We start from the raw sequence: 27,070 nt of genomic DNA, 5'->3' as shown, positions 1-27,070 counted from the left end.
GTGTGAGGAAATAGTTTGGAAAGATAAAGAACCATAGAATGTCCTGAGTTGGAAGGATCACTGATGTCCTGGCCCTGCACAGGACAGCTCCAAGAATCCCACTATGTGCTTGGGTTTGGGGATGCTTGTGTAGCAGTAGGCTCAGCTCCATGCAGGAAAGGGCAGGAAGAGCTGTGGTGCTCCTTGCAGCAGGGTAAGATGCACCGATGGAGGGGCAGGAGGACGAGAGCAGGGAGCATTTATTGTTTGCCTCTTTTCCCTTTCCCTTCCCGCCCGCTGTTTTCCCAAATGCCAGCCAGGACAAGGACCTGTGAGACATAGCCTGCAGTAGAAGGGCTCCTGTCTCAAGCCAGCTGGGAGAGGTCCTATCTGATAGTGGCTGCATCCGTGACGCTGAAAGCACCAGTCCCCAGCTAGCATCATGGAGGCCAGGGTGTCTCCCTGGGCCCCAGGGCAGCAGAGAGCAAGATAGATATTTCTCTAGAAGCTCAGCCTGGTGTTTGCCCACACCACCTTTGTGCATCATCCATTATAGATGGGGGCAGGAGCCATGAGCAGTAGAGCAGAACACGCTGGGATGGCTCCTGCATTAAATAGAGATGAAGGAGCACATGGGGAGGTGGTGTTTGTTCACACCCAGCCCGTGTCCTCTTTGCTGACTGCTGTTCAGTGCCAGAGCCATGCTGAGCTCCTGCTGTGTGCCAGAGGAGAGCCATGGAACGGTGCTGCAGCCTGGCTGGGGATACCTGGGACAGCAGGTGTAGAGTTAACCAGTGTGTTTCTGGAGAACAGCTGAAACACGTTTAATCTAATTTAAAATAATTTTTAAAAACCCAATTTGGACAAATTATAAAGTCTCTTAATAGGGAGGCACTTCAAATCATCACTATTGGAGAGTTGAGTGGCCGGCCACCTACACAATCTTGAAAACCATGTGCCCATGGTTTTCAAGTATAATCGACTTTAGTCATCTACCCAAAAAAATATATTTGTGTATCTTTTTGATAGGTCCAAAGACTTTCCAAGCCTGGCTGGAAAGATCTAAAGAATGATGGAGCACGTCCACCATCATCCTGGGATGAAGGACCAGCACATGGCTAGCAGGTACTTTGGAATAATGGCATTGGTGGTAGTGGTTTTATTATCATCATCATCAGATACTGTCATCGTTATTTTCTGGACCTAGGAGAATTTTGTATGAATGGGCCAAAACTTTCTGTATTATTTGATAAATGTCTGTGCCTCAAAAAATAATCTCAAATCTAATGTGAAATCTTGGAATCACAGAATGATTTAGGTTGGAACCTTAAAGCTCATCCTGCTCTGCCCCCTGCCATGGGCAGAGACACCTTCCACTAGCTCAGGTTGCTCCAAGCCTCGTCCAGCCTGGCCTTGGACACTTCCAGGGATCCAGGGGCAGCCACAGCTTCTCCGGGCAATGTATACCAGGGCCTCTCCATCCTCACAAGAGGATTTCTTCCCAGTATTTCATCTATGCCTGCCCTCAGGCAGTGGGAAGCCATTCTCCCTTGTCCTGTAACTCCAGGCCCTTGTCCAAAGTCCCTCTCCAGGTCTCTTGGAGCCCTTTTAGGCACTGGAAGGCTCTAAAAGAAATGTTTTTATCTCCCACTTAATTATTTTAATTGAAACTTAGTTCAGTTTCTTTGATGGGTTTAGAAATGTTTGTTTTATATTCCTTACCTTCTGCTGACATATCCCTGCCCCTTCTCCTGACACAGGAGCTGTTGCTCTGCAGCTGTGAGGACTCCTGCCCATGTTAACAGATGTACCATTGTTATTATATTGCTGATGTCTCCCACATGGCTTTCCACTGAGCAGAGGAGTGTTCCAAGGCTGTTTGGTGTCATGGTGTCCCATCTCTGCTTTAAATTTTGCCATCCTTCCCAGTCTTTAATTCCCTTTTTCCTGGCCAGCTGTGATTGCTAAACCCTCAAGTGGTTGCTAAGCCCTCAAGTGCATCCAGAAAGATTTCCAAACTGAACGGGTGGACCAAGTGTCACATCTACCTTGCACAGCGCTGGGTTGCAGCTCCAGCTGTTGCAGCCATCTCTGGTGGGTTTGGCCCTCCAGAGGAGGAAATGGCATTTTCAAGCTTGCCCAAGAACAGTTTGCACCTCTGAGCTTGCTGCCTCCTCACAGGATGTTTCATGCCAGAAACCCCCTTGGCTTGAGTTTGAAATATATTCAGTATTAAAAATCCCAGCTCAGGCTGATGGTGGTCTGGCCACACAAGGGGAATGGAGCTCTCGGGGGCAAAGAAAACCCATTTGCACCTTGGCCCTCTGCACTGTCAATAGTTGGGATTACTGTGTAGAGAACAGAGCTTGGCAGAAAAGGATCAGCAATAGGAGTTCTGCACACAAAATGGAGGAGCTCAAAGGTGGATTGAGCTTGGCAGTCTGGCATGGAGAGGGGCCTTTGGGGGCTGCCTGCAGAGCAGCTCCCATGAGACAGGGGAAGCTCAACCTTCTCCTTCCCCTCAGCAGGACTGAAGTTCCCGCAGCAAAGGAGGCTTTGAAGAAACATGGAAGGGAGGCCAAGCAAGGCTGTGGCAAGCTGGGAGAGGAACAGGCCAAGCATTATCCATGCTGGCTGAGCTCCCATGGAGGTAATCTCATAGTTATTTTAGTGTCCAGCTGGGATGCAGCTCTGATCCCAGGTTTTGCAGTATCCTGCCAACCCCAGGCTCCAAATCTGCCCTTGCTGGCTCTGAGCAAGGCAGGACCACGTGGTGAGAACCTGCCAGCATTAATTGAGAGGAAAGACCTTTATACTGCTCCCTTTTTGTGCCTTGCTGTCCATTTTGGGTCTCCTGGGAAGGAGCTATAAACCTTGGGCTTGGTTGTTTGGTTTGGGGTTTTTTCCCCCTCCGTAATACTCATATTTAAACACAAAACTGGAGAATTTGGGTCCATGCCTCCCTCTGCTGAGGAGTTCCTTGCTCCCTAAAACCATCTCATACAAACTTGGGGGCTCTCTCTCCTGGGAGATGCTTGGTTTGGGTCTGTGTCCTGGAAATACATGAGAATGACATAGAGAAGCTCAAATCTCAGCTCCTCAGGGCTGGCTGCTCCTCCAGCAGTATTTCTATACTTACCTGGAGCAAATTACAAGGATAATGTCTCCTGGACACACTTGTTACTTGCTCTAGGTGGCTTCGACCTCCCTGTGATAATCTCAGCAATGCTCCTCAAGCAGCAAGGCTGGATTGAATCAGCAACTGCTTCTGCTCTTCATACCCACAAGGATTTCAACCCTTGCCCAGTTTCAGCCAACAGTGCTTTGCTTTGGTGGGTTCTTGGAGCTGGATCAACAGACATTCTTTGGAGTTTGGTTTGCTTCTTTGTTTTCAGGATGGAAAAAGAAAACCCAGATGGTTTGGGGGAAGAAGGAGGATGGAAAGGCCCCTATTTAAAGCAAGCTTTGCTTTCCTAGCCAGGTTGTTTTAGGAAATCTCCATGTACCTTGAAATAGATTAAGTGTGGCTCCAGGGGCCATTGTGGAGAGTGAGCACTGTAAAAATACAGATTTCAGGGAAAGCCTTATGCACTGTGACAATTTAAAGTACCCCCAAAGGGCATTCACTCAGGCAGAAACACACATTATTTGGAGCACATTATGAACGAGATGGGAACAATTTTTTTGCTGAAGATGGGCCGAGGATCAATTAAGCAGAGCAGAGGGCACAGAGCAAGTCGATTTGCAAAAGGGCAAAACACAGAGGAGGTGGCTACATCCTGTCTGGTTTCCAGGGTGTTCTCTCCCCTGGAATGGAGTTGGGGAGCCTGAGTGCCTGTGGCATCCCTGGAGGAGGAGATCTGCCTGCCCTGAGGAAGAGGCTCAGTGTGGTGCATTGTGGGCAGCCTTCCAGAGATATTGGGTATCCCCTTGGCTCTGGTCTTCTTCCTGGTTGTCCTGATCATCAGGGTTGGGGGCATTTCCCAGTGTGTTGGGACAGTTGCTGGGCCTCAGCTGTGCTGCTTCAGGATCAGCTCTCCAGGTGCTAACAGCTCATTTGGCTGCAGGGAAATACTGGGAAACCAAACCCTGAGCATTTTTGGAGACAGAAAAAGGAACGATGCCAAGTCCATTTGTGGGTTTTAGGTCAAAGGGGAGGGCTGACTGCTTTGGAATTGAATTGATCTTATTTTTGAAGGGAAGGGACTTTGCTTACGTAGAAGGCAAAGTTCTCAGAACTACAAGATCTCACTGGACACCAAAGCCAAATTTTTTAAATGGGAAAAGGAGATATCTCAAAGAATAAAGGATATTTTTTCCCCTGAGACTATCTGAAAGTGGCAGGGGAAAAAAAGCAATATGGAAGTCTTAAAACTCCTTGGGTGTGCACGTTTTTGTGCTCCATGGGATGTGTATGACTTAACATCAACAACTGTGAGGACCACACATGTCCTTCTGAATTTGAATTTCATGACCTCAAAGCCTGTCCTTAATGACCAAAAGCACCCTTCTGAATTTTGAGAGACTGCAAATCCTGCTGAGTGCTCAGAAGTTAATTGGAATATGAGAAGAGAAAATCATTCCCTGCTTCAAAATCATTCCAGTGGGTGGTGGGCAACCTAGAATGGCCATGGCACTCTTTGTGGACATGGTTTAGTGGCGGGCTTGGCAGTGCTGGGGGAATGGTTGTGCTCAAGGACCTCAGAGGCCTTTTCCATCGTTAGTGATTCCCTGATTCTGTGGTTCTACTGCCATCCTGTGTTACTTGGTGCAGACCCTGTAACAAGCACAAGCCATTCTGCTGCTCCTTATCTTCAAGGATCTGTCCAGAGGGAACTGAGGGCTTTATCCAACACAAAAAGCCCTCAGTTTCTCCCTGTGACACCAGCCCCTAGTAAGAAACTGCTTATAGCCCTGGGCAAGACAGTGGGATTTCTGTAAAAGGACAGCTCTTCCCACTCCCTGGGACTCCAGGTCCCTGTGTAGATCCTTCCATCAATGAAAACGTAACCATCATATTCTGCTTTGTTGTGTGTTTGCTTTGGCTACACTGAGATTTCAGTTCCTACAATTCCTACTGTCTCCTGCAGTGGCTGAGTATGCCCAGCCCCAGTAACTGTCCCATGAGCTTTCCCTCCATCCTGGCCCCCTGTGTGGCTGGAAGCAGCAACTCACAGGCTTCAGCTGGAATCATAGAGGGCAGCACAGCTTGGAGCAGCCTTCCCTCTGGGAGCCACCCAGCTAATGAGCTGTGACATGGGCAAGTCTTCCTGCCTGCAGTAAATCCTGGCAAGCTGCTGCCAGAGGCAATTTCAGACTCTGTGTTTGTGGATAACCTTGTCAGCACGCTGGTTGTTCTGCTTGTTTGGATTTTGTCGATAATACCTCATCCAAACCTGCCCTCTGTCACTTGAGAGAGCTGCTTGGATTTCATGGGAATGAGAAGTTTTGGTGCACTTGAACAAAAAAAAAAAAAAGGGTGGCAGGTGCATTCTGTCTGCCTGATCTCAGATGATCTCTAAGGTCTGTTCCAACCCCAACCATTCCATGATTCTGAGGTCCCTTTAGTTGAACGATGAGTATATTATACACAGGACTGGCAGGGCTAGCCAGCATTTTCCTTTAAAAAACACAAGCAGAGAGGAAACTCGGTTTCAAATGCAATGAATGTTCATTTGAGTATTTGTTGTTTCCAGGAAAAATGCTGGCATTTTTGTTGAAATACCCATTTAAAATGAGCTTTGTATTGCAAAGGAAGGTGGTTTGGGTTTGTATGAAGAATTAGGTATTTGTTTATGATATCTTCTAAATCCTGTGTCCTAAACATGGTATTTTCCCAAGCTGCAGTCAAAGTCCTTTATGGGGTTTTAATGCTTTGTTTCTGCAAAAGTGTTTTTTTTTCTTCCACCTCGCCTAAGGTCCCAAAGCTCTTCCTCTGATTCCCTTGTACTGTTTTCTAGCGTTCATTTTGTACTAGATGTCTCTGCAATTCCCAGAAATGCATCGTTCCACCTTAGCAGGCAGACCTGAGTCCCAGGGATTTATAGCAGAGACTGGCAGAGCTCTCTGGCTTTCTGGGGTGTCAGCAGGTTGGTGCCTGCAGGAAAGTCACTCTCCTGTGTTCCAGTGGAGGCATGGGGTGCCCATGGTATACCCACATAATCCATTAAATATATGCAGGTCTCTAAGAGAGTGGCACAAGAGTTTGATATTGACTGTTTTTTCCCCATGAGCTTTTCCCCTGAGGCAAAGCTCCCTCAGCCCCAAGAAGGAACTGCAATTTCCCTGGAAGTGCAGTCAGATCTCCTGGGTTTAATGCCACATGTGTGGCTTGGCCTGAACATCTCACCAAAGGCATCACCTTCACTGTTGGGGGTTGTTAATTGATTTGATAGCACCCACCCCTCTGATTGGAAATAGCCAAATCCTCCCTGATGTTGCCTCTACAAAGGCTCTTCCAATGCCTCCCAGAGCAACACCAGAGGAAGAACAGAGGGTGAAGGAAAGCTTAATAGGTATTTAGAAAATTCATCCCCAGCCACATCCCCTTGGCTGAGCTAGAGCTCAGCATTCCCACCACATGGCTCAGTCACTGGAGATCCAGGGCTGAGCTTCAGTAGCTGAGGCTGAGTAGAGATCCCAGGGGAGGGGCTGGTCAGGGCCACCAAGGTTTATTAGTGCCCTCAGGGCCCTGACAGGGATGAGGAGAGACTCCTTGACAGCAGTTTCGGGATTAGCAGCTCCCTGGCTGGAAACTAGGTGAGGAGGGAGAATTGTGAGGTGAGATGAGGTATGAACTGATCTTTTCCACAGGGAACAAGGAGGAACTGGCAACTTTGGTGTTAAACCCAAGCCACTTCAACGGAGAAGTTGCTTCTGCTTTTCCAAAAATACACCCTTGAAAAGCTTTCCAAGTTGGGCAAGAGCAAAGCCACCCAGAGCCACCAGTTGCTTTGGAAAGCTGGCACCATAGTGGAAAATGCTGTATTCACCTGGTGAGTCACACTGGGCAGTAAAAGATGCTCCCTGGAGCTGCTGTTTGTGCATGGTCCCATGTGCTCGCATGTGTTTCCTCAGTTATTCCTGCACTGCCCTTACGACTGTTGCTATTAATTACTGAAAAAGAAAGAGCCTGATAACATCAGGACAGAGAGGTGAAGGAGAGCTCCAAGCTGCGCAAAGCCTTTCTCCCTGCTCTTGAAGGCAGACTGTAAAGACTAGGTGGCCTTTTCCAAGCTTCTGTGTCTTCCTTACATCTGTAGTTGAGAAGAACCTTAAAAAGTGAATATAAGAGAAGACAGTACACAGCCCTCTTGGAAAGAATGGAACCATTCACAGCATCTTCCTCTGATCTGATGTGACAGCAGAGCACTCTAAGCACTGTCTCTGGAAACCAAGTACAGGCAAAATGTCTGCTTCCATCTCCCGCAGCCCATCCTCTGCAGCTACAGCTGAGATATGCCTGCAATTTACTGACTGTGTCACATCTGGCAGAAGGGTCTGTTCTCAAGTGTCTAAGACGGTTGGAAATGAACTTCAGTAATGGCTCAAAAAGTGAAAACAGCTCTTCTGCCTGCTCAGGCTGGCAAGTCAAGAGAAAGCCATTGTGGCCAACTCTGTTGAAGCCTTTTGCCCAATTCCTTTGGCATCCTGGCAGATGCCTTGTTGCACAGGTGCCGGCGTTCAGGGTGCTGCTGTTCCTGTCCACACTGATGCTGGTTCTTTGGGGTCCAGAGTCACTTTGGCAGCAGTGATTCTGCAGCCCTGCTCGAGGAGACGTTGCCGCCTTCCCCATAGTGGCAGCAGCTCTGCGGGCCCTGAGCTCTGTCTCACAGGGGCTTTGGTCACAGCACCGTGGCCTGGACAGCTGCGAGGGTGCAGGCTGGCCTCCAGTCCTGCCTCTGCCCACTGCCCCTTATTGGCAGCACCCCCCTGCCCTCCCTGTCCCCAGCCAGCCCAGCCCAGACACCTCGGGGGTGTCCCCAGCCTCCTGTTGTGGTGTTGTCCTGGCCTCGAGGGCTTCTGCCGCAGGACTGGGAGATGCTTTGGGGAAGCACCAGAGCAGCTGGGTGGCAGGAACAAGGCGGCTGCCTGGGGGCTGCTTATGGCCTCTGACACCCAAATCCTTAGGGCTTCCCACCAGCCCAGCCCCTCAGGGGCCTCCTATCTCTTTGTAGCCTCCTGCCATCCACTCCCTCACGCATCCCCCCATGCCTTCCCACTGCCTTATCCTCTCAGGGCCTCCCACTACCCCGTCCCCTCAGGGTCTCCCCCAGCCCAGCCAACCTGCCCAGCAGTAGCGCCATAGCCCTGCAGGAGCTCCAGAGGAGCCCAATCCAGAGGCACCTGGGAGCCCTCAGCAATCCAGCCAGCAACACACGGGCAGGAGGACACAGATGGCGGTTCCTGGCTGGCACAGGGGTTGTGGCCATCTCCAGGCACCGTCTCCCAGGGATCCCCACAGCTCCTGCCACTGCCCACCCCCTCTGTCAGCAGTGCAAAGGCTTCAGCAGAACCACCAAAGGCCAAGGGGCTTCTGGCCATTTTCCCTGGGAGACTGCAAGCCTGGGCAGCTTGCTGAACACAAGCACCTTGTTCCTCCTCTTCCCCTATGCCCTGCAGACCCCGGGCAGCAAAAGAAAGATCCTGGACCTCTGTGCATGACAACAGTGATTTCATATTTCCATGCTGAGATGAAGTGTTCCCTGCAGGCTCAGGTGGCCTGAGCAGATGGAGCTTGTGAGCTTAGTCATTCATAGACATCCACAGAGGAGGCTTCCTACCCCCCACCCTTCTGCAAGTAGTCTTGCACCTTCTGACACCTGGAGAATATGGAGCTCTCTGTGCAGCTTTTAAGAGTTGCAGGGTTTGAAGTGCCAAGCTCGAGATGGCAGGGCTGATGTCATCAGTCAGGTCCTGAAGGGCTGAAACAGAGAGGAACAGAGCCACGGTCAGATCCCAGAGCTGCAGGGACCCGAGGAGAGCCCCCTGCCAGGGCCATCCCAGCCCACTCTTGCCATGGCCAAGAGCAGGGACGAACAGCTGATCCTGTTCGTTCCAGTAGCCCGAAGCTACTGGACACGAATCCCCCCATGTGCCCCTGAAATCTCTGTGTTCTCTGCCCTCGCCCCCCTTCATCCGCACAGGGATGCGGACCAGGCTAGGGCACAGCTGGGCCAGGGCTTGCAGCCATCCCCGTGCACAGCCCGCTGCCCTCACTCACCTTTGCAGATCAGCTCGAGCTCTTCGGGCTGCCTCTTCAAGTACCGCCCTGCGATCCCTGGGAACACAGAGCCTGTCATGGACCCTGGCCCAGATCCTGCTGTGGCAGAACAGGGAGGGAGTCCGGGCTCGCGGCTCACCGATGAACCTGGTGGCCGCCTCTCGCAGGGGCTCCTGCGAGTTCTCCAGGTACGGCAGAGCTTGGTGCAGGTGCTCGGCCGCTCGGCTCCTGTCTTCTGCCAGCTGGAGAGAGCGGCAGGAGGGAAGGCTTGGCGCGGGCTCAGCCCCTCGGCCGGGCTCTCCCTGCGCCCAGCCCCGGCCTCCCCTGCCCGCACAGCCCTGAGGCCCGGCCAGCAGCCGCCGGCGCCGCCTGTGGAGGGGACACGGGCCCGGGTGCTGCCCGGGGAGCCGCGGTGCCGCCCCGCCCCGCCGGGCCGGGGCTCCATGGGCACCCGGCTCGGGACCGCAGGATCCTGGAGAAAAGGCATCGCAGCCCAGGGGAGGGAGCGGCGCGTGGGGCGCAGGCTGGAGCCCCTGGGTGCGGCACTGGGCAGGGGCCACAGCTGCCAGCCCCACACACTGAGCAGCGCGGTCAGGGGACTTCTCCAGCTGAGGCTGGGCCTTGCAGGCCGTCCTTACCAGGTGCTCGCTAAACCTCCATGGTTGCTCCTTCTTCACCAGCTGCTTCAGATGCCTCCTCTTCAGGAACTTGGCTGCGCAAAGCAGTGTTTCCCGAGAGGCCTGGAGAGCAGCAGAGACATGTAGATGGCACCACAGCCCAAGGCACCAAGGCCAGGATCCCATCCCTGTGCCAAGGCCTGGAGGAAGCTACAGCCTGCAAGGTGCCAGGGCAGGAAGCAGCTGAGCCCCCTCCCAGGGGGACACACCAGCAGCTCATGAGTCCTCACCTCTGCCACATGCTGGTTCTCGTCATGGCAGTGGAAGAACAGTGAGAGGAGGCTCTTGCTCACGTGTTTCTTCAGGGGCTTTTTTCCCTTGTCTGTTACCAGCTCCATCACCTCTCGGAAAAGGCGAATGGAGAGCAGCTGTACATGGCTGTTGTCCTTTTGGAAAGGAAGAGGAAAAGAACCAGCAATGGTTTCTCCAGGCCCACCTGGGCACAGGCCTGAAAATCCACAGTGAAAATCCTGTGCCAAGTGTCCGGGCAGCATCCAGTGGCTGTGGCTGGGGGCACAGAGCCTTACATGGTCAAAGAGTAGCTGGAGTGCCTCAGCCAGCTGCAGGGCAGTGGGGCTGGATATCAGGGTGGCTCTGTCCTGGAGCTCATTCAGGAATATAGAGAGGATCAATGCAATCACCTCTCCATCTGCATCCTGCAGTAGGCCCATGAGGCTCTGTGTCAGACTCCGGATACCTTCAGCCTGTGTGGGACACAATGCTGCACTGTGAAACCATGAATTGTAGAATCATAGCATATCCTGAGTTAGAAGGGACTCCCAAGGATCATCCAGTCCAATCCCTGGCTCTGTACAGACACCCCAACAATCTCAGCGTGTGCCTGAAAGCATTGTCCAAACACTTCTTGAGCTTTGGCAGCCTTGGGGCTGTGACCATTCCCTGGGGAGCCTGTTTTGTGCCCCAGTACCCTCTGGGGGAAGAACCTCTCTCTAATATCCAACTTAAACCTCTCCTGACATAGCTCCAGCTGTTCTCTTAAGTACTGTCACTGATCACCAGAGAGCAGTGATTGGAGCTGCCCTTCCACTTCCCTTGCAAGGAAGCTGCAGATCACAATGAGGTCTCCCCTCAGTCTCCTTCAGGCGAAACAAGTCAAGTGCTCTCAACCACTCCTCCTATGGCTTCCCCTCTAGATCCTTCACTATTTTCATATCTTCCTTTGGACAATCTCTAATAGTTTCATGGGTTTTTGACATTACGGGGCCCAAAACTGCACACAGCACTTGAGGCCACGCAGAGCAGAGAGAGCAGAGCAGGACATTCCTGTCCTTTACCCAGCTGGTGATGCTGTGCCTGATGCATCCTAGGCGTCTCTCCTGGCTGCCAGGGCACTGTTGACTCCTACTCGCCATCACAGGATCCCCACATGTCCCTTTCCACAGTGCAGCTCTCTGGTCTCTCATTCCTTGCTCTAGACACAGCCAGGCTGCCCATGGCAGGTGCAGTGTCTGGCACCTTTTTGAACTTCATATGGTTGGTGATTACTCAGCCCTCAAATTTGTCTCTGCAGGGCCTCTGCCCTTGAGGGAGTCAACAGCTCCTCCCAACATAGTATCATCAGCAAACTTATTTAGTATTTCTTCAAGTGCTGTGTCCAACTCATTAATGAATGGTTGCACCACCAATGCCACTCTGGTGCTCCCATGGGGCCCAGAGGCCAAAGGCCTGTCCTGAAGCACTTGGGCAGCTGAACTGGGAGGCAGGAGAGCTGGGAGCAGCTGCCTCAGCACCTGAAGCCCAGCCAAGCTCAAGTGACTGTGTTCCCCAGCCCCATGCTGCCTGCACAGCCTCAGCTGCTGCCCCCTTCTCACCACAGAGGGATCTTTGCTGAGAACTACGAGGCCTCTGAGTGCCAAGCGTCGCATTTCCATTGATTTACTCTGTAGGCGCCTTGAAATGATCTCGAGAACACTGTCACTCCATTCCTTCATGTCATGGCACTCGAGGACCTGAAAGGGGCAGTTACAGGGGACCTGGCTGACAGGAGCCCAGATCTGCACAGGGCTGGGCCCAGGTGGCAGCAGCAGCAGCACAGGGCACGGGCACCGTCCCAGGCAGCAGCGGCTATGAGAGGGCAGAGAGCTGGGAGGCAGCTCAGCGAGGCAGTGCTGGCCTTCAGGCTCACCTCCACAAGGAAAGCCAGGGCAGGCAGATCCCAGCATGGCTTCTGTGTGCTGAGCAGCCCCAGCAGGCGGAGTGCAATGCAAGAACACAAGGGGTTCAACGTACGGTGCATCTCCCTGGAAGACAGAAAAAAGCACCAAGACCCTGAGCCAGCAGGGACAAACCTTTCCCAGGACTGACTCACACAGTTCTTTGTCTTTCCTCACCACCATTCTGCAAGGAGACCTAGGCCCTTTGGGAGGCAGCTGCTCTTGGGCACCCTCCTCCTCCAGCCTTTTCCAGTCTTCTTGGCTGTCCCTCATTAACAAGGCCCTCTGGCCCATGACCACGGGGACTGTGTGGGGCACCCCAAGCACAGGGCACAAATGCCAGAGGCAGTGGGGAGAAGGGGGTCTCACCTGGCCAGCAGACCCACAGCATAGTGGTGTGTGTCAGCACAGAGCAGCGTGTCCCAGCCACACTTGCGCTCCATTGACACCAGTAAATCCAGACACCGCAGATGGCGGAACAGTGCCCTTACAGTCTGCACTGCAAACCTGTGTGGAGAGCAAAGCCCAGGTCATGCTGGGAGTGCTGGCTCCTGCCATGGGGACATGAGAGAAATGGGATGGAGCACCTGTTGATGCTGGTGGGAAGGTGGTGTTGCTCCTGGCATTTCTTCCAGAAGGTATCAACCTCCTCTGGCATATCCAAAGTGCTGACAAAAACTTGGAAGAGCAGAGCCACAAGGAGGCGGGGGGAATATTCCATTAATGGTGCTGGGCACCAGGGCAGGCGGAGAATCTCCCAAACCACCCTGGTTGCCTGCAAAGGACAAATCCCCCCAAGACAGCACTCAGTGCCGAGGTGTCCATGTGGCAGGGCCCCAGTGTGGCAGGGAGAGGCCAGGGGAGACACAGGGGGAGCACCAGACCTGGTGCCCCTGAAGCTGCCCCTAGGCCAGGTCTCCTCCCAGCACCTGAGGCAGGGAGATGCAGTGGGGGAAGGAGGATGGAGAGCTGCTGGAGAGGCAGCCTTGGGGTGAGCAGAGGCCAGTTCCAGAAACTCACAGCCAGGGAAAAGACTCTCGTTTTGTCCCCATCTGAGGTGGACACTCTGTGCAGTGGCCAGTCCTCCAGCACACAGAGCAGTGCTGGCAGTACCTTGTCCACTACCATTCCTGATGAGGCTATGTTCCTCCACATGATTGTAGCAGCTCTGTGGGACCAGAGCTCTGTATCAGGGGGGTCTCAGCCACAGCACCATGGCCTGGGCAGCTGTGAGGGGCCCAGGTGACAGAGCCCTGGTGCCATGAGGGGTAGGGAGGGAGCATTGGCAGCAGGCTAGGTTGCTGACATGCCATGACTGGGAAACAGAGGGCCTGGTGGCTCCTGGAACCTGACCTGACCTGGTCTGTCAGACCCCACTGGACTGGCTGTACAGGGTGATGAGCCCTAAAGGCCAGTGAGCCCTGAGGCCACAAGGAAGGTGGCTCCCATACCTGTCACATGATGGGGCACAGCGAAGGAGAGTGACCGTGACATCAGTGGCATGTGCCTCAGTCAGCCTCAGGATGTCCATTAACATCTTGTCATCTGGAGGTGCATTTGATACAAGTCTCTGGTGCATGCTCCTCACAAAGTCCGGCACCTAGAGGAGGCACAGGGAGAGCTGGAGAGCTGCCAGAACAGCAACTTCCCCATCTTCTTCTAAGAAGTGCTTCCCTTCCCACCACACTCTAATGGCTTCAGAGGCTGAGTGGGCCCAGCAGAGGGTGGGCTTGAGGAGCCACACAGTTCTTGGGGGGAATCCAGCCCTGGCCACAGGCTGCTTACTTCATTTGGATGGGAAACAACTCTCTCCCCAAAAAAATCCAGGTTGGGAGTAGAAGCCTTTGTGTTTGCCATGCTCTGAGTGAGTGTGATGTCAGTGTTGGCCATGTGGTCAGTGTGATGTCAGGGTTTGCATCCTCCTTCTTCTCCAGGCCATACTGCAAGGTTTCTCCCTTCTCCCACTGAGATCTGTCCCTAAGGGCATGGAAGAAAAATTATTAAAGCCTGGGCACAAGGAACAAGGTGGCTGCATAGGACCTCCCTGTAGCACCACCCTGTTCCTTTGTTTCCCCTGGACATTGTGGCCACCACCAGCTGTATTGTGATGTTTTACAAAGGGCCCTGTGACACAGGGCTACATCCCTTCCCACATTCCCCACCATGACAAAGGGCCCTTGCACACAGTGCCAAGTGCCCTGGGCCCCCCCCAGCCCAGCCAACCTGCCCCGCTGTGGTGCAGCTCTGAAGGAGCTCTACAGGAATAAAAGACATGCTGATGTCTCCTGACCCCACTGGGACACACGACTGGTGCAGACAGTTCTTACCCTCCATAACCACTCGGGGACATAGGGGAGCCCCAAAATCAGAGTGTTCTGCCTTAACTGATTCCAAAGGGTGATGATCCTCCACCAAGCAATGAAAAGGATCCACTGCCACAGGCCAACCCATCTTGGTGTTGTGCCTATGACCTAGGCAGGTCTAGTGTTGGTTATTACTGATCACTTTTTTGCCTTTATTGTTGATTGATAAATCTCTTTGTCTCTTTCTCCTATAGGATGAGAAGCACCTGTATGGAGGTTGCAGTCTGACCCTTTGGGACAAAAAGAAAACCCTGAAGGAGAAGAGGAGACTGAGGGGAGACCTCAACAGGTCTGCATCCTCTCCTCATGAGGAGCAGTGGAGGGACAGCTCCCATCTCTGCTCTTTGTGACCAGTGACAGCACCCAAGTGAATGCCTGGAGCTGTGCCAGGGGAGGTTGAGGCTGGAGATCAGGAAAAGGTTCTTCTCCCAGAGCGTGCTGGGGCACTGAACAGACTCCCCAGGGAATGAGCACAGCCCCAAGGCTGCCAGAGCTCCAAGAGTGTTTGGACAATGCTTTCAGGCACAGGGCGGGATTGTTGGAGTGTCTGTGCAGGGCCATCCTCAAAACAACGCATCCGCACAATCCACATTCCTTTGGATGAACATGATCTCTCCATCAATAAACTCATGTTCATGCCCACTGCCTCTCCAGGAACAGACCCTGGCTTTTCTGTCTTAATAAAATTCACAGAAAGGTTTGCTATGAATATTTTTTCCCCTCCTTTTAAATCACGAACGGGCACTTTCTGGTATGCCTCAGTGCTGGCTCCAGGTGAGCACAGACAACACTACAGGTGCAGCTCGTTAGTGCACGGGCAGCAGGGTAATGATCTCGCCATGTGTTCCGCCGGGAAAATCTCCTATTTTACAGTTTAAGCTGGCTTTCAAACAAGCAGGACATCCTCCGGATCCAGTCCTGACCCCAGACTGTGCAAACCTGGTTGTCTGTTGTGAGCATTCCTGTGAAGCTCGTCCTTGGAGATGGCCACAAGCATTCTCCCAGCCAGGAACCGCCATCTGTATCCTGCCCATGTGTTGCAAGATCGGCAGAGGGCAGGGCAATCCCACTGAAGGATGGGTGAGGACAATTCCTAGGATCCGGTATCCCATTCAGTGCCGTGGGTGGCACATACGATGGAGAGGAGACCAGGGCGCTCAGTCAACCTCCTCCCCTGGGAGGGTGCAGCCAGCTGAGCAGGGTCCCTGGCAGAAAATAGACAGGGTGCCAGTGAAAGTGCTCTTGGAGGTGCCGAAGTTCCTTCTCTCGGTGTCCTTTGGGGGACAGGGAGCAAGCTGTCTGCCACAGCAGTGTGAGGTCCACTCAGGAAGCAGCAGGTGAGATAAGCTACCTGTTGCACAGATGCAAGGTCCATCTGGACACAGAGGCATCAATAAACCTTCCCAAAGCTCTGCCAGGACTGAGTTCAGGTGCCTGGGGCTGTGACTGAAGGATGTGTGTGTGGGGACCCTGGGTGAAGCCAGGAGACCCCTTAGTGCTCTCAGGGACCCAGCACCTGAGGTGCATCTGGATCTGGCCACTTGGGATGGCCCCAAGGTTTGAGAGGGGAGCAATGAGTGCCTCGAGGGCACAGCTCTGCTTGGGGTGGCTCCTCAGGATGGGGGCCAAGGGGGCTGCATGGTGGTGCTGCCCATCCCCATGGCCAGCTCCCCGCAGCCTTTCCCTGTGTGGACAGGACTTTATGGATTTTTTTGAGGATGACGTGCTGGTTCAGGAAAGGGGGAAGAGCTGGGCGCTGTGTTTGCAAAGGGGTTCTGCCAGAGTCCAGAGTACCCCCAACACTTGCTACCTTTGCTTCTGGGAAATCCCAGGAGCACCTGGGTCACTGAGCTTTGGAAAGGGTCATTGGCTGCCCAAGACTGACTTGCTCAAGCTCTCTTGGGCACTTGGCTTTCAGGGGTCCCTGGCACTTGGAATGTGAATGTGCACGGCGGGGGGGGGGGGGTCTCATCCCTCTCATTTGCCCTTCTCAGCAGATGGGCCGCAGAGAAAAGCCCCAACTTTCCTATCCATGAACTGTAGCCAGAGAAGTTAAGCAGATGAGTGTCCAGCTGTGCTGCCCGGGTGATGTGCCAGAAAGCCAATTTCTGCCTGGAGCTGGGGGCCAGGCAGGGGTGGGGGAGCTGCACCTTCTGCAGAGGCCTTGGGGAGGGGGAGTGGAAGTCAGAAAAATTGTGAATCCACAGCCCAGATCAGCACCTCCTTCCTGCAGCAACAGCCATACTCATATACAGTAGGAACTATGGAGAAGCAATTGGAGATTAAAAAATAAATAAATCACAGAAGACAACTGCCCAAGAGTCCCCAGCCCTGTGGAGCACATCGGGAGCAGAGAGGTGCCCACTGCCCAGCAGACACCGTGAGAGGAGCTCAGGGAGCTGCAAACTCACACCAGTGTCTTCTACCTGCTGCATTTGGGGGGAGTTCTGACACCTTAAGTTCTCTCTGTGAGGTATTGATTTAGAAGAATTAAAGACTGTAGTCAAAATAGATAGTGCTGAGATAATGTAGCTAGGACTTCCCTTTTGCTAACAGAAGCCAGACTGAAGGAACTGATAAATCTTGGAAGGAACTGATAAATCATGAAAGCTGTCAAACTAGGCTTTTGCATCCTGAATAATCAATAGACCCCATGAATACAATACAATCATAAATCAAACAGTCCTGGAAAAAACAGGATTTAGCTGTCACGAACACTAAAGGTTAAAAAGTCAAGGGAGGAAGACCCATCTTACTTCATCATTTTGGGACCCCACCCTATAAAAAAGACCACCGACCCATTTTAAAGAACAAACTACGAATGCTTAATGGCTTTTTGGGCTAATTACCATAGGAAGGGGGGAATGGGATGTACCAGAGTTATGAATATGCATTTGTGTTCTGGGTATTCAGTACTCCTGTACATAAAAGACCCTGTGATGATCTGTAAATTGCGCGTGTGTATTTGGGAGCGATCCCGCATGCTGCCCGGCGTCGTAATAAACATACACTTTCTAACTTTAAACTGTTAGAGAGTCTTTGTCCGTCGTAGTTGGATATTGGTATTAGATCAATATCCATAGTTTTTTTAATAAGTCATCTGGAACAGAACCAGCCCTTTCCCTGAGACACTCAACCCCTTCATGGGAGGGGAATGGAGAGGGCCTCTTTCTCCCCACCTCCAGCAGACATCAAGGGCAGAAGTGGAAGCAAACAGAAAGCCTCCAGGGGCCAGATTTGCACCTTGTTTGGCTGCTGGGGGCTGAGGGTGGGAATTTGGCAGCTCTCCTCCTTTGGAAAGGGTCCAGCTGCCTTAGGAGAGAAATTCCTTTCATAGCTTTGCTGTGAAGAAAGTGCTGACCTGTTTGGGGGCGTTTGCTGAGCAAGTGAAGACGAGCCAAAGGCAGCTTGTAAGTGCTGGGAGAAAATGGCAGTTTGCTCATCACCGGGGTTAGGCAGCAGGTCAGGCTCTCTGGGGGAAGCAGAGCCTGGGGACAGTGGCTTTATGTGCCATAAGGGAGCCCACAAGGATGTCCTGATGCTCCCTGACTTCACATACCTCCAGAGAGATGATCCGACTACAGCACAGAGACTGCTGGTGCCACATCATGTGAGCATTAGAGGTGACCTGGCAGCTATATCCAGACAGCGGTGCTCAGGAAAACCCCACCATTCCCAGGGATGAGACCCACAGGACACCTAGAGAGCTGGAATCTCAGGGTGGCGATGAGACAGTGGGTCAGGGAGGGGGTGTTTAGCTGTGGTTTGACGCAGAGCACAGCTTGGGATGCAAGGGATACCCACTGTGGTGTCAAAGGGGTTTAAACCAGCAGCAGGTGGCTGGGGGAGAGGGCATGGTGGGAACTGAGGTGGGAAATTCACCTCACATTCACTTCTGGAAATGCAGCAGGAAAACAAACAGTGTAATATAAATGCAGTAAATATGGGAGGCAATTCCAACCTCCTGCAGGGCCAGGAGAGCAGCCAGTGCATGACTAAAAGAGCATCGATTTAGATTAGATAGCATTTTTTTAGGATGAGGATGGTGGAACACTGGCACAGCTTGCCCAGGGAGGTGGTGAATGATCCATCCCTGGGAACAACATTCAAGATCAGGATGGATGGGGCTCTGAGCAACCTGGTTTAGTGAAATGTGTCCCTGTCCATGAGATGGTGTTTAAATGTCCCTTCCAACCCAAACCATTCTGGAATTCTATGATTCCATTATTTCATGTTCCTTTGCCTGGACAACAGAGCAAGGGCAAACCTAATTGTGCTCCCACATCAACACCAGACATCTGAACCAGCAGATTTTAGGGGAGACTGTAATAAGGAGATACTTTAACTTGCAGACTGGATTGAGGTGTCAGGGGATGAGACATAAGGATGAAACTTTTGAATGTAGTACATGGTGCCATTCCCACTGAAACAGTCTGAGAACCAGCAGGAAAAGGTGCAACTCTGGATCTGCTCTGAAAATGAGGAAATATGTCAAAAAGAAATAAAAAAATAAAAAAATAAAAAAAAAAATAAAAAAAAAAAAAAAAAAAAAAAAAAAAAAAAACAACAACACCAGGCCAATCCCAGACAAAAAAATTAAGAGTCTGAGTAAAACGTGGAGCAAAGAGCAAACAAGGCAATCCTGTAAAGCCCTCACAAGGCTGATGGGAGAAAAGGGGAGTACAAGGAAAAGTGATGCTGAGGAATAGAAGGTCTCCCAGAAGAACAGGAAAGTAAAAAGACACATCAAGTCAGATATAAATATGGAAGTGAGATGACTAGGAGCAAGCCGGAGGCTTGTCCTGCTAAATGTGCTCAAACCAGCAATGATCAGCTCAGCCAGTCTTCTGCAGGGACTGGGATGTGAGAAGGGTGCACAGGGATGGGATGGACACAGTGACAGGGCTTTCCCCTGGGGGCATTCATGCTCTCACCCATTTTTTTTCCTCAAGGTGAGAAAGGTTTTTAAATTGCAATAGAAATGCTGATGGGGTTATCCTGGAGAGACAAGCTAAATGTCCTGGACAGTTTGGAAGTGGCCAACACCAGGATGGGGATACTGATGGTCAGCAGGAGCATGGTCAGGTCTTGTCCTAGGGGAGTATGAGGATCCTTGAGCGTGGATCCTCACAAGAGCAATCATTCCTTGGGGCCATCTCCCCTCTGCAGAAGGGAGCCTGTGCATCCTGGCACAGGGAACTGGGGCAGAACCTCAGGGTATCCAGCTGCTGAGCTGCCTGGAGCAGTCCAGTCCTCAGTTGGGGAGCTGGTAATTTCCTTTTCCCAGGGAGGAAACAGCTCCTATTTTGAGTCTTGCTGAAGCAAAGGATGTTAATGACTTTTTTTTTTTTTTTTTTTTTTTTTTTTTTTTTTTTTTTTTTTTTTTTTTTTTTTTTTTTCCCAGATGAGTCAAAACTGACCATTCCTCTGCAGAGGAGATGCCAAAGGAATCCTGGGAGAGAAGAGTTTACAGGCTCGAGAGTGCTGAGACAATCCCCAAGGAAGCAGCAAGAACATGCCAGGATCTTCCATTTTGGGGCTTTTTCCTCTGTGTTACCTGCACACAGGAAAAGTCCAGGTGTGTTCCACCACCCACAGCATCTCCAGGGCACTGCTGCTCCCTCATGCAGCCACCACCCTGCACTGCAGCCTGTGTCCTGTCCACATCCAGCCCCCTGTGAGGCCAGAAACAGCCACTGTCAGCGCTCTGCCTGCCAAGGTGACAGGAATGCTTTCAAGGCTGTCCCCCAAGTGACAGCCTGGGCTCAGCCCCATTACTTCTTCCTGGAGCTCTTTGTCTTGTCTGGCTGGATTTCAAAGCTCTCCCTTCAGCAAGCACCTGTCTGGCAATGCAGGAAGGAGGAAGAACATGTTCTTTTTCTCCAGTTAAAAATGAACTGCTTTTCAAGTGGTCCGTCTGGAAGGGCTGCTGAGGGGAAGCAGGAATCCAGATGAATTTCCTTGCATTGTGGCTGCTGGCCCCAGCTTATACCCAGCAGGGAAGGCAGTTGGTGATGAATTGAATTGAATTGAATTGAATTGAATTGAATTGAACTGAATTGAACTGAACTGCACTTAGGGGAGAAAACAAGAAGGTGGCAGGGGCACAGCCCATGGAAAGGAGGGAGATCCTGGCAAACCCATCCCAGCCAGGACTTGTAGGTTGTACATAGCCCCCACTTGCCATAGGAGGGATGTGGAGTGGCTAGAGCTGGCAGATGGGGTGTTCTAGTGTAGGAGGAAAAGGACTCCTCCCTTGCATGAGCAATTCAGGCATCACAGAAGGTTTTGGGAGCTCTCCCAGTCTTCATGAATTTGGCAGAGGTGAGGAACAGCTCTTGTTCCCAGCAAGCCCCTGCCCTACAGAGGGATGGGGCTTTTGGGCAAGGAAGTGCGATGGGATGGGGGAAAGGGGTTGTCTTTCCATCCTCTCCAATGGATCCCTCGGAAGCTTTGGGGGAACCAAACCTGCACTCCGCACCTGGGGCGTGGATGTCCCGAGGTCTGAAGTGGCTGCAGAGCTCTGCCCTCCTCCTCTTACAATGCTGGCCCGTGACTACAGCCAGCCGAGAGGCAGGGACCCGAGGGCAAGCTGCTGGGATGAGGCATGCGAGAAGCATCCGCCGCGTCCCCTTTCCCATGGAATGCTTCTCCCGATCCTCTCTCTGATGTGTGCTGCAGTATTGGTTTTCCTCTGGAGTGGATGAGTCACAGAGAAAGTCAGGAGGGAGCGGGGGCTGCCTGGACATCCCAGGTGTGTCCTGTCCCCTGGGAAGGCTGTGTGGGAGGGAGCAGGCACTGCCCAGGGGTGCAGGCAGAGGGCAGGAAAGGTGCGTGTGAACTGGGGAGCTGGGGCTGGCTCAATCCCTCCCGACACCGCACAGGGCTCCCCAATTCTGGGAAAGGAAGTGAGGTCCCTCTTTTGGTCTCCCTCGCTCTTCCCTCGAGAGGAGGTCACTGTGTGTAGGGGTGAGCTCCCAGCTGTCCCTCTGCCGAGGGAGTGGCTGTGTCTCTGCTGGCTCTGCAGAGCTCTCACTTGCTCTTCTCTCTCGGCAATTTCATTGACAATGTCCAGCTTGGGAACGCGCCAGGCCAGTTCTGTCAGGATTCCGCCAGATGGGAGCTCTCCACTGCAGCAGCTGCGGGATGTGGCCAGGGCTGGGGTCCCCTGCCCGGCAGCTCTATGTTTAGGGCTCAGGGCTGTGGGCTGTGCCACCTGCAACCTGTCCTGCCCCTGCTGCACCAGAAGCAATGATGGTGTGGTGGTTCCCCAGCCCTGCTCACCTCCCTGATTACCCTCAGCAATCTGTGCTGTCCTGTCCCATCCTCTTTGCATCCATGGCTGGGGTGCAGGTGGGCTCCAGAACCTGCAGCATTTCTCTTGCCAGCGAGGTCTCCAGCAGCCCCCGGAACACCTCGTGCCCCCTGCAGCCTCTCGCTAACGCATCCACCAGCTCTGGTTGCCGGGACCAGGCGTGGTGCTGCCGTACTCCCAGCCCCAGCAACCCAGCCTGGCTGAGCTCATCTGCCGCCTACATGGGCAGGTAAGGTGCTCCCGACTCAGCCAAGCCCTTGTGCCTGCCAGCTTTCCTCACTGAGGGATTATCTGGATTTCCAATTGTTCCCACTCCCTGCCTGTGCTGCCTGGGTCTTTCCCAAATGCCCACCTTTGTTGCTGTGTGTGTTTCACCTCTGTAAAGGAGGGATGGTTTTCACGTGATCCCTCGCCACATCCTCACCAGAGGGGTCAGCTGAAGGCAGAGCATGATGCTGCCCTTTCCTGAGGACATCCTGGCGGGTCCTGGGCCATCAGCAGACACAGACTTCTGTGCCCGAGAAACAAATGTGGCAGCAAGACGCAAAAACAGCTGCTCCCAGTGGTCCCGAGCATTCACACCGGGAGGCTACCCCTAGAGGAGGTGGCTTTAACAGGGACAAATGGCATATCAAAGTAACAGCACGAGGCACAGCCTCCCCTTAGGGATTGGCCCAGATTGGACAGCCTTGCCTGTCAGTGGTTTTCTGCTCTCTCTGCCTGCTTCAGCCTTTGTTTTCCTGCAGGGATACTCGCCAAATATTGTTCTCCGCCTTCTTGTCCTTTATTGCCTCACTGACACAATTCCTGTGTCCCCTTCACTGCTCCCCAGCTTCCTCACTGGGCGTGGTGGCAGCAGGACTAAGCAGGTCAGAGGAGCCTCCGAGGGCAGACGTGCACAAGGCACGTTTTGGGGCCCTGGTGACAGCTCGCAGTGCCCGCTGGCACCCTCGCCGCTCCCACGGCTCCCGGGTCACGGCTCCTTGGGCCGCCGGTGCCCGGGGACACGCCGCCCCTCCCAGCGCCGGGCCAGTCGTCCCGCCGAGCCGGGAGGGTGACATGGGTCCTGCCCATGCGTGCCAGCCCCGGAGCCACTGCCAGGGACGCTCCTGGGCCGCAGCAGACGGAGTTTCTAACCCCTCCTCTCTGCCCGAAGGAGGGAAAACAGGCCAGTGTCCCGCAGGGTTGCCAGGGTGACATTTTTTGGCGGCGGTTCTGTCGCGGCTGCTGAGCTGGCAGGCGCTGCGTGCTGGGATCTAGCTGGGGCAGCCCCTCTGTCCCCAGACCGGGGTGCGCCTGCCCGGGGCCACCCAGCAGCGTGGGACCACCAGCCGCAGGATGCAGGTGGGAGCTAGGCGCAGGGGTGGGGGGACAGCGGGACACTGTAGGAACCACACAGCAATGAAAAATGCCAACGCTTTGCTGGAGCTTGGAGCCTGCAGAGTAGGAGAGCCTTTTTGGCTGAGGATTGGGAAGTCTGGGCTGCGAGCTGCAGAGCCAACATCAGAGCACCGCTGGTTTCTATTTGGTTTGCTTTCGAAAGAACTTGCCTCCACTGGCAGCGTGGGTGTCCCCCCTCCCACGGCGGGCAGTGTTTGTTTGCTTGGGAAAAGATGAGCCTCATTATCTGTCCTCTGTGGCTCTCAGACTTTAAAGCTCAGCGGGAGGAGGTTTTATGATGGGAAACTGCCCTGGTGTCAGGCAGGCTTTGCATGGAGGTCTGCTGTGGGGGAACCACAGCCCTGCTGTGGTGGCGGGTACAGCATCAGAGCTTAGCCACAGGCGAGACAGGAGGGTGGCTGAAGGTGGTGTGCTCAAACCAGTGCAGCCGGGTCAGGCAGAGTCCAGAGGTGCAGCAAGGAGGAAGTGTGGGATGTAATCCAGCTCCATGTTCACCTGCAGCAGTGATAACATCGCTGTGCTCTGTGTGTGGGAAGGTCTGGGCAGGCGGTCAGTGTAGCCCCAGGTGTTTCCACCTCCTGGCCCCAGCAGCACTGATAACATTGGAAGGGCCAGAATTCCCCCATGGAGCCAAAGCAGCCTTCCCAGAGCTGCCCACAGACTCTCCCACCACACCGGAGCACTTATCCACCCTTCTGATCCAGCTCATATAAGGCCAGGTCACTTTGAACAGGCGTCTGCTATCAAGCAGGATCCTTCTCCATTTTCAAGGAGGTTTTTTTGCCCAAGCACCATCCTTGTCCCAGGACTCTCCCCCGCCTTGCTTCACGCTGTCCAGGCCCTGCAGTTCATCCACCCCTCCAAAATCCCTTCTCGGAAGGGCAGCCCGGTGATTCAGGGCTGCCACGTGTTGCCTTTTGTGCAGCTCAGGTACTCCAACCTCTACCTGGAGGGAAGGAATCCAGCTGCGGGAGAAGAAAGGGCTGGTAAATCACTCAGCATCCGGCTGGGAAAGCATAAATTTAAGAATCCTGACCACATGAAAACATTCTGCAGCCAAATAAGAGGCGGCTTCGGTGTGTATTCATGGCCCCCAGAACAGGGTTGTACTGAGGGGCTGCCTGCCTTTGGCGCCATTGAAAGATTTACAGCCAAAATTTGGAGAGCCGCTAGCGTGCCCCTGTTCGAGCGCAGAGCCGAGCAGCTGAATGTCATGGTTTATCCGCTAGATCCAAACCCTGCCTTAGACTAAACACGCCTCTGCCATCATTAGTGAATCACTTCTACATCCCCTCGAAGCTTCCAGGGCTTGGATTTCAGAAGCTTTTTGCTGCCGCGGGGCACTAAAATGCCGCAGAAGACAAAGCAAGGTGTGGTAGCAGGTTTTGTGAGGATTATCCCGCTGGGATAATCCTGGGGCTGGAGGAAGATGAAAGCTGGGGAATGGGGAGGAGTAAAAGTGGGCAGCAGCCCCAGCTTTAACCCTTTTCCCGGCTCGGGCAGGGTGAGGTGCGGGGCACTGCTGCCCTGGCTCCTGGCATTGCAGCCCGCAGCCAGAGCTGCCCCGGGAGGGTGTCCGGGAACCCCGCTGCTCAACACCCTGCCGGGCTGGGCTGGGTTCAGGGCACTATGAAGGAAGCAGGATGATGGAGTTCCCGAGCCCCACGCACACAGCGAGGACGAGCGAAGGGTCAGGAAAGGAGAGCAGAGGGTACCATGCTGAACGCGCCCAGCCCTGCTCCGTGCCCCGGCGCTCGTAGTAAGTGCTGGGAGAGGGAACTAGCTCAGCTCGCTGATTCACTCCCTCCTTCAAGACCAGGCCTGGCCTGCGAGCCTAAACCCAGGGCTTGGTGGAGCAGGAGGTGCCAGGGCAGGTCCTGTGGGCGGTGGGTGCCCTTTGGGGGTGAGGGTGCATCGCGGCGCCCCGGGCAGAGGCGGGATGCTCCTCGGGGTGGGATGTTCCTTGGAGCAGAGCTGTGGCTCTCCCGCTCACCCATCCCCAGGGAGTGTTCCCGAACCCCTCCCGCCTGCAGAACACCGGCGGCCGTGAGAGCCTCGGCCCCGGGGGCTGGGGGCGGGCTGAGCCCCGGTCGCGGCTCACCCGCCTGGGGCGGGCCGGCCCTGCCGCCCCTCCCCTCCCCGCCCCCCGGGCCGTGCCGATCCCGCCGCTCCGAGCCAAGCCGAACTGAGTTGAGCCGCGCTGCCGGCACCGAGCGGACGCCATGCGGACGGGGTGAGCGCCGGGGCTGCGGGGGGCACCGGGCCCCTGGAGCCGCCGGGGATGGGGGGGCACAGGTAGTGCGGGAAGCAGGGATCCGCCGGAGGCTCCGGGACCCTGGGACAGGACGAGGGAGAGACGACGAGGATCCTGGAGGCGAGGGGTCCTCGGTGTAACCGTGGCGGGACCCCAGGGGCGCCGGTACCGCGGGGACACCGGGGAAGGTTGGCACCAGGACCGAGAAGATGCCGGGGTGGGGGGCAGCGGTGGCGCGGGAAGCCCGATGCTCCGGGACACGAGGGGCTGGGGGGGTACCGGGACCCTGGAGCCACCGGGGCTGCGGGACCCCGCTGTGACCGCGGGAGGACCTCGGAGTGGGGCTGGGGGTCGGGGGGCGCCCCGCAATCGGCAGGAGGATGGGTGACCTTTCTCCTTCCCTTCCCGCAGGTGCCCCCCGCCGCGGCTGCTGCTTGGGCTCTTTGTCCTGTTGGTCCCCGCCGCTTCCCGGGAGCCGGGTAACGTGCAGGGGATGCTGCGGGATGCCAGGGAGGGGGGTGCCTGCCGCCGTGCCCAGGGTCCCATACCTCCTCCCTGTCTTGAAGCCCCCCATCCCCTAGGAGGCTCTCCTCCGCAGGAATGGGGGCTAGAGCCTCCCCTCGGGCCAAATGCTGCGCCCAGTCGTGATTCCCAAAGATAGGGGTGATTTCTTCAATGGCCACATCGCTCGTGGCTGCCGGGCCCGCGGCGTCCCGTGTGCTCCATCCCATCAGCGGCCAGGGGATGCTGGAGAAATCCCTGACTGCAGTTCCCTGGGAGGAGAGTGGTTTATCAGGTCCGTGCTGGCTGTGGGACAGGCGGGATGGCGTTGCCCCAAAGTGGCCGTGCTCCATGTGTTAGCGGTTTCTCCAGGAGTCCTCCCCGTGGCTGCAATGTCCTTGGAACTGTTGTGAGTGGTCGGGAGCCTCAAGCGTGTGCCCTGGGGATGCAACATCTCCCACAACCTTCTTCCCTGCCTTCGGGGCTCCCTGTAACAAACATCCCACTTCTCGAGCTGCTGGTGTGCTGGGAGAGGGGAATTCGGTGCTGACTCAGCTCTCCAGCCCTTCTTTCCCCATGAGGCACACAAGCCGGTTCTCCCACTGCCTGTATTTCTGGTGAACTTTACCTCCCCGACAGGGAAGCTTCCTGCCGGCTGCCAGGCGGGATGAAAGCCCTCCTCCCTTTTGAGCCAGTCTCTGGATGCCTGCCCAGTGCCTGGAGGCGGGAACAGCCACGGCTGACACAGGGAGCCCCCACTTGGATCCCAGGAACCCCAACTGCCAAAGCAGCTGAGCTGCAAGTGACAATCCAAAAGCCAGGATAGAGTAGATTTTCTCTGAGGTAGTGGTCTGGCCATCTTTGGTTTGTGCCAGCATGGTGTGAAGCACCACTCATGTCCCTCTCTGCTGTCTCAGGCTGGGCACAACATTTCTGTTAGTGGCATTCTCAAGTACAGGTGAGCTGGAAGTCGACTGTGAAATTTGTGGATAATTTACTGGAACAAGGCTTTCTGTCATCTAGGAACAGCTCTGGCACTGCTCCATGGGCAGTGGGGTCAGCTGTGGAGGCAAGGAGGCCAGCTGGGGCAGTGAGGATGCCCAGCACGCCCAGAGCACATCTGGGAGCACTGGGAGAAGCTCTCCAAGTGCCCTAGACTGCATTTATGACGTTGCTTCCCGTG

The 27,070-nt window shown here is 54.3% G+C and overlaps 2 protein-coding genes across 3 annotated transcripts in view; both read left to right on the top strand.

Annotated features, from left to right (window-relative positions):
* LOC310911752 (aryl hydrocarbon receptor-like) overlaps positions 1-14,963 on the top strand; it is a gene marked incomplete at its 5' end in the record, with an annotated part of 37,159 nt that extends 22,196 nt beyond the window's left edge. Inside the window, 2 exons of the mRNA XM_083865674.1 lie at positions 1,009-1,104; positions 14,611-14,963. The remainder of the gene's footprint in view (positions 1-1,008; positions 1,105-14,610) is intronic.
* Positions 14,964-25,302: 10,339 nt separating this feature from the next.
* COL18A1 (collagen type XVIII alpha 1 chain) overlaps positions 25,303-27,070 on the top strand; it is a 36,560-nt gene continuing 34,792 nt past the window's right edge. For both annotated transcript variants that reach the window (XM_083865545.1, XM_083865542.1), the window contains exons 1-2: positions 25,303-25,365; positions 25,798-25,865. In XM_083865545.1, the coding sequence (XP_083721671.1) occupies positions 25,355-25,365; positions 25,798-25,865 (79 nt within the window). In that variant the 5' untranslated portion in view covers positions 25,303-25,354. The remainder of the gene's footprint in view (positions 25,366-25,797; positions 25,866-27,070) is intronic.

The sequence above is a fragment of the Zosterops lateralis genome, assembly GCF_965231275.1.
Source record: "Zosterops lateralis genome assembly, chromosome: 7".
In the NCBI taxonomy this organism is placed as follows: domain Eukaryota; kingdom Metazoa; phylum Chordata; class Aves; order Passeriformes; family Zosteropidae; genus Zosterops; species Zosterops lateralis.
This window is presented reverse-complemented; position numbering and strand designations above follow the sequence as displayed.